Source organism: Pyrus communis, chromosome 11 (assembly GCF_963583255.1).
Source record: "Pyrus communis chromosome 11, drPyrComm1.1, whole genome shotgun sequence".
Lineage (NCBI taxonomy): Eukaryota > Viridiplantae > Streptophyta > Magnoliopsida > Rosales > Rosaceae > Pyrus > Pyrus communis.
In genome coordinates this window covers 26242624-26250920 of record NC_084813.1, presented here as the reverse complement: position 1 = coordinate 26250920, position 8297 = coordinate 26242624, and the positions used below count along the sequence as shown (strand labels likewise).

General features: G+C 40.5%; 2 protein-coding genes across 2 annotated transcripts; both read left to right on the top strand.

Moving 5' to 3' along the window:
- Positions 1–283: 283 nt before the first annotated feature.
- On the top strand, positions 284–2490 carry LOC137708399 (ribulose-phosphate 3-epimerase, cytoplasmic isoform). Its single transcript, XM_068447462.1, has 7 exons — positions 284–500; positions 606–610; positions 1050–1112; positions 1219–1325; positions 1453–1550; positions 1774–1908; positions 2087–2490. Exons 1-7 carry the CDS (start codon positions 384–386, stop codon positions 2240–2242), a joined length of 681 nt encoding a protein of 226 aa, XP_068303563.1. The 5' UTR covers positions 284–383; the 3' UTR covers positions 2243–2490.
- A 3163-nt stretch (positions 2491–5653) lies between these two features.
- LOC137709305 (protein LYK2) lies at positions 5654–8158 on the top strand. Its single transcript, XM_068448390.1, has one exon. It carries the CDS (start codon positions 5654–5656, stop codon positions 7730–7732), a length of 2079 nt encoding a protein of 692 aa, XP_068304491.1. The 3' UTR covers positions 7733–8158.
- Positions 8159–8297: the final 139 nt, after the last annotated feature.

Here is an 8297-nt window from a genome sequence, read left to right as displayed (position 1 = left end):
GACTGTTACTTAGAGGGCTGCAACAGGGGTCCCATCGCTTGAAATCTTGTCGATAACACGCGCCTGACGTAATTTTTTTTATAACGTGGCTGACATCAACCTTGCATCACCCCCCCTCAAGCGCTCAAGCTTTGGACTCTCGCCTGTCCTCTCCCACGGGCTCCCCTTAAGCCCAATTACCCGAATGGGCTGGAGCTAATTTGGAAAGGGATTGGATTGCCAATGGGCGCTGTCCACAGGTCAAGAGCATGGTGGAAGTGCTCTTAACGACTGGTCCCGCTCCCACCAACCCCGGCGGCTATTTTTCTTTACGGATTTGTGGCGTCTTCGCTCCCACCAAAAACTGAAAAGTAAGTTAAGTAGACCGGCGGCTTCTGAAAAAAATGGGTGTGGCGGCGAAAATAGCACCGTCGATGCTGTCGTCGGACTTCGCTAATTTGGCATCAGAGGCCGAGCGCATGCTCAAATGCGGCGCCGATTGGCTCCACATGGACATCATGGTACGCCCTCAGCCCATCTGTTCTATTGTCTTTGTCCGATGATTTTCAATGTTTCGTCACTAATACCATGTCTAATGTTTGACAAAATTCTCGTACTTTTTGCAGGATGGGTAGGTTTGATTCTTTTTTGTTGCCCTTTTAGTAATTCCCATGAATCTCAAGTGGCTGCAAACGAATTAGGTTTGCTAATTCCTTTTTTGTTTAGCTAGTTTATTTACTTGGTTGAATTTTGATACAACGAAGTAGCTAATAGTTACTAAAGGAAGATTTGGCGCAAAATCAAGCGCACTGGCGCTATAGGATTTATACAGCCGACCCCACTTAGAGATAAGGTTTTGTTGTTGTTGTTGTTCAAGTCGACATCTTTGCATAATATACCCATGAAGTTGCTTTCTTTTTCTGTTGTTCTTATGAAAAATTTCTTATGTGCTTACTGAAGACATTGTAATTAACTTGTGTTCTATGTTAATCGCAACGTTTGCTTCTCACAACTGTAAAAAGTGGCGGTCTTGAATTCATTTATTATTCATTTATGTTTCTTACCAACAGGCACTTTGTCCCGAATTTAACACTCGGTGCTCCGGTCATTCAGAGTTTGAGAAAGCACACAAAGTAACTACCTTGACAATATTTTATTTTCATTTTTATCGAGCGTAAATGAATGTTGGTGGTATCATTCGTTTTTGTTTTTTTTTTTTTTTTTTTTTTCCGCCTACAGAGCGTATCTTGATTGTCACCTAATGGTCACAAATCCTCTTGATTATGTCGAACCTATGGGAAAAGCCGGTGCTTCAGGTTTTACATTTCATGTTGAAGTATCTAAAGGTTGGTTGTAGTCGGGAATTGAGATGTTCCTATTTTACTTCCATTCCCTGTTCGTGTGGTATTTTCTTGATACAGGAGGGACTCGCTATTTTTCCTTCATTCACTTTTGTCGTCCTTCTTTTTGCAGACAATTGGCAAGAACTTGTTCAAAGAGTTAAGTCCAAGGGCATGACGCCAGGTGTGGCATTAAAGCCAGGAACGCCAATTGAAGAAGTCTATCCTCTGGTCTTACTTCTTTCTTTCTTTCAATCTAACTGGTTCTTCATCCTTTTTTTTTTCAAATATTTTGTTCTGTTTAGTTGTGTATGTATTGATTGGCCAGGCTTACTTGCATGACATTCAGTGACATAAGAAAGAAAATCTCATCTTTTGTCATCGTACGCATTGTTTAGTATTCAGTAGCTGTCTACTCCAGAAAGATTTTCAAATGATGTTGTGTTATCCACAGATTGAAGGTGAAAATCATGTGGAAATGGTCCTTGTTATGACCGTAGAACCTGGGTTTGGTGGACAAAAGTTCATGCCGGAAATGATGGAGAAGGTGCGCACACTGAGACAAAGGTACCCTTCGCTAGATATCGAGGTAAGTTAATTATCCGTTATGTTTCTTCTGAACTTTTCTATATAGAAGTTCTGTTCTGTTTTTTGTCTATTGCTGTATATTAGTTCGCCCTCGGTAAGTTGCATCTCTCGACACACATTTTTTAAGGGTTGGGTTTCCAGGGACAGGTACTAAAGTTACTTTCAATCTCATGTCACAGGTAGATGGTGGCTTAGGGCCTTCAACAATTGATGTGGCAGCTTCAGCCGGAGCCAACTGCATAGTTGCAGGAAGTTCTGTGTTCGGAGCCCCTGAGCCTCCTACAGTAATATCCCTTTTGAGAAGTAGCGTTGAGGGAGTTCAACAAAAAAGTTGATACTGGTATGGGAAACACATCACAATTTGTTTTTTCTTATCAACATATATTTACAGTGCACCTCTATGATCGAATTGTAGTTATCTGCGCTATGAATAATAAAATTTGTACGTGTTATCTGCACATTCACTCCATGTATGTTACTTTCTCGAGCGTAATCAGGCTTATGGAATAAAATTACTTGAGCGATGAATTGACACATACAACTGCTTTAACATGACTAATAACTGCGAGTCTGCGATCCTTATTTACAACTTTCATTTCATACTTGAATATCATGACATCCTGCAGCTGGCAATCCCTTGATACGTTGCATACATTTCTGTCGATCTTTTTTATTTGTTATGGGGTTGCTCGAGGCTGTGATGACATGTTCATTACCTTTAGGGATTCCCCACTTTCTGCGTAAATATCGTAAATATGAATGCTGATTTTGGTGTTGCAAATCGTCATGGTTTTATCTTTTGAGATCAGCTGTGGGAGGAGAGAGAACAGAATCCCACGTACTCAGAAATTATTTGTCTTAGTATCGAATGGGTATAAGGTGAATTTGGCCTTACTATGGCCGCCCTGTAAATAGACGTACATGAGACCAGGATGTCACTGAGGCGGTATCTCACTCACTGTCATCTGTTTTGGCTTTTTTACATGGCGATATGTAATTGATTTGGGATACTAAGCCCTAGTTTGGTACTGAGGTGATTCTGAAAAAAATGGCTATAAAAAAAAGTTGTGAGCTTTCTTATGTTTGATAATCATTCAGCTTTAGCTTTTTTTCACAGTTTTGGGTGAAAAAAAGCAAAAAACACAAAGCTGCAAAACCTAGCTTTGAAAAATCAGTTTTTTTTCACATCTGTTTTACATAAAAGTTTATCAAACATTATAATATTGTTTTTTTTTTTTTTTTTCAAAAGCACTTTTACAAAAAAAGTTTATCAAACATTCTGCTACTTTATTTCACAACTGCCTATTCTCACAGCACAGCATAAATAATTTTTTTTAAAGCACAGCAATACCAAACAAACCCTAACTCTGTAACATTTCCGTGCATGAAAGCTCTCCCTATGAGGGAAAATCTTTATCTGCCTACATTTGGTATGAATATGGTCTTGTTTGGCTAAAATTGTCTTCTCAGAAAACTTTCTCCAGAAAATCCTGTATTCCACGTCAGCGCATGTTTATTTGATATCAAGATTATGTTGTTCTCCTGATCTGTGAATTACAGAGCACGTGCAGCAGGCATCATATGCGATCTGAACACAATGTTTGCATTTGGCATCCACTATTGACTTGTTGCATGAAACTATTTATTTTTTATTCGAGGATGGCGTAAATGTGCGAGAGAAGAAATTACATTCGGAAGACCTATAAAAACACATAAACTAGAATATAATTAAACGCTTAATTACATAATTAATGAAACAGAAAAATGCGAGATCGGATCGATGCGTATGAGAAATGGGCAAATCTAGTTCTTAATTTTTATTAATAAGTTTAATCTCACTTGAGCATGGCAAACGGGTTGCGTTTGTTGTGTTTGTATTGTTTTTGTGTCATACATGTTATTTTAGCGGACTACTTCGTGTCAAACATTTTATTTTAACGGATTCTTAAGAAATAATCCGATAACAACCCAACTCATTAAGAGGTTGCGTTGTTTCGTGCCATCTTAATAGGTTATGCGAGTAGTTTTTCTGTCATAACGGGTTCTTAATAAATGATCCGATAACGACCAGATTTATTAACGTGATTTTAATAGGTGATCCGAGTTAACTTAGACTTGGATAGAAACTTAGAACTTGTGCATACTCCAAAGTCCTAAGTTGGTACTTTGGTAAATCTTTCATTGTTGACCAAGGGAAGTGGTAAGCATGTGGTATCACGTGCCCTTCACTGTTGGGACTCTTTGGTTCATCCATTGCTACTTGTATTTCTTAATCTTGTTTTGAACGAAAAGTGCCTTCCATCTTTATTCGACTTTGGCCCTCTTGGGCTGTGCTCGAACTTTTTTGTGAAATATGGGCATTGCAACTCATTACCTCCAACTTTATAGTTGGATTTTCCAAAACAAATTAACTGAACTGAATCTTAGATAGACTTGACAGACCAAAAATTTGAGAAATTCTTCCGTTCGAAAGTCGGATTAGGTAGATTGTTTGATTTCCTCACAATGTAGTGATCCTTTACATCGGATTTGTAACTACATGAGATAAAGTGGCACCTAAATGCAGAGAGGCAAACTACACTGTGAGTGGGTAGGATTTTTTATCTTAGTTCCACTGTCACCCACAAGAATTTCTTCAGAGAGGCTACAACAACAACAACAAAAAAGTCTTATCCTACTAAGTGAAGTCGGCTGTATAAATCTTAAAACACCACTGAGCTCGGTTTTGTGTCAAGTCATTCGTTAGCTCAAAATACTCCATGTCTTTTCTTAGAAGCTCTTTCCAAGTCTTCCTAAATCTTCTTTTACCCCTTTTGCCCTGAACCTAATTTCTTCAGTGAGTCTAATTGAGAGAATTCACAACATCAGTGTGTTCCAATGTTCCACTACCTCACTGTGTACACGCTTATTGGTTTCATCTCCAAGCTATGACTGAAAACGAATATTTGATCTATTGGTGAAGGGTGGAGGTTGTCAACCTAGGTTGTTCATAACCAACTTGACCTATCAATAACACGTAGGCCTTTATTTCATGCCTCACTTTTAACCTGCATCAGTCTCTTCCATTGTATTTCAGTTCATTTTCGTCCTCAAATTTCTCCAAATCTTGCATCATTTTTATCCCTACTGATGTTGCCTGCCTGCCAATTTAGCTTCTTCCATCTTTTCATTCCAAATGATTCACGTTTGTTCTTTCGTTTGTATCGAAAATGTCAATATTTGTATCAATTATGTGGATAATATTTGAATTGCACACGATTGCTTTTGACATGCTACCTGTCTATGTTATCTATAGCTTATCAACACTATATCAAATATTTCGTCGTTTTAAGTGACTAATGAACTCTTGTCTAGAGAATAACTGCTTGTCATCAGTGTTAATTGCTAACTGACGGATAATGTATCGATAACAAGTCTTATCCAGAGAAAAGTGTAACTGATAAGTGGCATTTGGAACTTGGGGATAAGTAGCTGCCCATTAGCTAGCATTTGGTAATGTAGGATGGATGGATTAGCCCAAGGTAAGGACTAATTAAACAGCTGGAATCAGAGGGATTAATATATACAAATTCCTTGCCATCCCCAAGAATCTTGTTCATGAACAACTTTGGTAAAATTCTCCAGTTCAATTGTCTAAATTATATTTGTATAGATCCAAAATATTCACTCCCTCAAAGTGTTTTAAACTGTATTTATTTTTTATAGGCTCATGTGGAACTGAGTGGTCAGCCTAGTGGTTCATCGGCATGGCTGCAGCAGCTGCTTCTTCTGCTTCTTCCTTCCTATTTTTCTTCTCACTTCTGACTGTGTCTGCATTTGAACAAAAATCACACAACATTTTGAGCTGCGAGTCCACGTCTCCCGACGCATCCGGCTACTACTGCAACGCTACAAATGCATCATCTGTAGAGAACAAGTGTGCAACTTTCGCGATTCTTCGCACCAACACGTACTACTCCTCTCTTTCCAATCTGAGCTCTTACTTGGGCATCAGTCCGTTTGTGATAGCAGACGCGAACGGATTTTCAGCTGACACGGAGTTTCTTCCTAAAGACGAGCTTTTGTTGATACCGATTGATTGTGAGTGCGGCAATGGTGGTGTTTTTTGTGCCGAGTTGACAAAGACTAGTGTGAAAGGTGAGAGCTTTTATGGCATTGCTCAGTCACTAGAGGGCTTGACAACCTGCAGAGCTATTCGAGAGAAGAATCCAGGCGTTTCGCCGTGGGGGCTTGCTGATAAGCTTCAGTTGGTGATCCCCTTGAGATGTGCTTGTCCTTCTTCATCATCTCGACTTGTGACACAGTCAAGACTCTTGATTTCATATCCTGTGAGCGAAGGCGACACGATTTCTGATTTGGCTGTTAAGTTCAATACAACACAAGAAGCTATCATATCTGCAAATAACAGATCATTCAAAAGCTTTAGACCCAAAAGGTTGACACCTTTCACATCTCTTTTGATTCCGCTTGAAGGAAAACCTATACTCGGTCCTCTAGCAAAGCCCCGGGAACCCAATTTGCGCTTTCCAGCAGCTAGCATCCCTGCCGTTAGTCCCCACAAGAAGAAGGCGAAAATGAACCAGATGGGATTGTATGTCGCGCTTAGCGGAGTTATTATTGGAGCCAGCATTGCGGTCGCGGCAGCATTCTTGCTATTTCAGATGAAGAAAAAGAAAAAGACTTCACCAAAAGAACGTGATGTGGAGCTGCAACAGCTCAGCCTAAGTGTGAGGACAACAAGTGACAAGAAAGTCTCGTTTGAGGGATCACAAGATACTTTTGACAGTCAGATCATCGAGACAACCACGCTGCGAAAGGTGCTGGTGGAGATGTATACAATTGAGGAGCTGAGCAGAGCAACCGAGGACTTCAGTTCCGGCAACCACATTGAAGGATCTGTGTACCATGGCCGCCTAAGCGGGAAGAATTTGGCAGTAAAGCGCATACAGCCAGATACAATTTCGAAGATTGAGTTTGGTCTTTTTCACGATGCCATTCACCATCACCCCAACATAATGAGGCTGTTGGGAACTTGCTTGAGGCCAGAGGGGCAAGAATCGTTTCTGGTTTTCGAGTACGCGAACAATGGATCTTTGAAGGACTGGCTCCATGGCGGATTGGCAATCAAAAACCAGTTCATTGCGTCGTGCTATTGTTTCTTAACGTGGAGCCAAAGGCTGAGGATATGTCTTGATGTAGCCATGGGTTTGCAGTACATGCACCACATTATGAAACCCCCTTATGTCCATCGTAATGTAAAGAGCCGAAACATTTTCCTAGACGAAGAATTCAACGCAAAGATTGGGAATTTCGGCATGGCAAAGTGTGCTGAAAACGACTCCGACGATCAACATTGTAGTCCAACCAGCCCTGCCGCGTCTTGGAGCCTGGGTTACATGGCACCCGAATATGTTCACCAGGGTGTGATTTCTCCAAGCATTGATATTTTCGCATATGGCGTCGTGTTGCTAGAGGTCTTGTGTGGACAAACGCCAATAAGCAGGCCGGGCGCTGAGGGAGAAGAAAACTTTTACCTCTTAGAGAAGATCAAATCCGTGTTGCATTCGGACAATGCAGAGGAGTTAAGAGAGTGGATGGACAGCGCGTTGGGGGATAACTATTCGTTCGACGCAGCTGTCACACTGGCAAATCTAGCAAGGTCCTGCGTCAACGAAGACCCTAGTTTGAGGCCTAGTGCAGGGGAAGTTGTCCACAAGTTGTCGCGATTGGTGGAGGAGTCGAAAAGCGTGGAGGGGGAGAATATTTTGATCAGTGAGAGCTCTTGTAAGCCGCTGGTGAAAGCGGCGGCGGCAAACTATGTGTGAACAAAGTATTGGGAGGATGCATTGCAAACAGAAGACATGTTTATGGGTGCATGTCACAGGGTTCTTCTGCTTGTATATATATGTAACATCTTTGTTTCCTCAAATAATAAATGACATTGGTACTACTAGGCACTAGCTACTTAGTTTATTGGTGCAGAGCTTCAATGGTGGTTGGTTCTATATATAAGTGATTTCTTATTGCTTTGATGTATAGGAGCATGTGCTGCACTTACTATCTCATTCAAACATCAGTCAATTGAAATTCAAACCCGAGCTAACAAGGTCGTTCGTTTTGCGAGAATCAGAGAGGGAGGAGAGGGAACATCTATAGTATATGTAGCCTTATTCTTACTTTATAAAAAAAAACTATTTTCACGACTTGAACCCATGATATTTCGGTCACAAAGTAGCAACTTTTCCGTTGAACCGATGCTTTCATATTTCAAAATGTTGAACAAGAGAAGACCCTCTTGCACATGGGATGCATGTCGTGGTCATTATATCCCAGACCAACGACAAAATGTAAGATAAGCAAGTTTAAAATACATAACAATGCATGATTGAT

Bases quoted from the DNA above. Each gene is read 5' to 3' on its own strand.
- LOC137708399 (XM_068447462.1), top strand. From the start codon at position 384: ATGGGTGTGGCGGCGAAAATAGCACCGTCGATGCTGTCGTCGGACTTC. The intron at 1,113-1,218 runs GTAACTACCTTG...TTCCGCCTACAG, and splicing joins AGTTTGAGAAAGCACACAAA to AGCGTATCTTGATTGTCACC. The intron at 1,909-2,086 runs GTAAGTTAATTA...CTCATGTCACAG, and splicing joins ACCCTTCGCTAGATATCGAG to GTAGATGGTGGCTTAGGGCC.
- LOC137709305 (XM_068448390.1), top strand. From the start codon at position 5,654: ATGGCTGCAGCAGCTGCTTCTTCTGCTTCTTCCTTCCTATTTTTCTTC.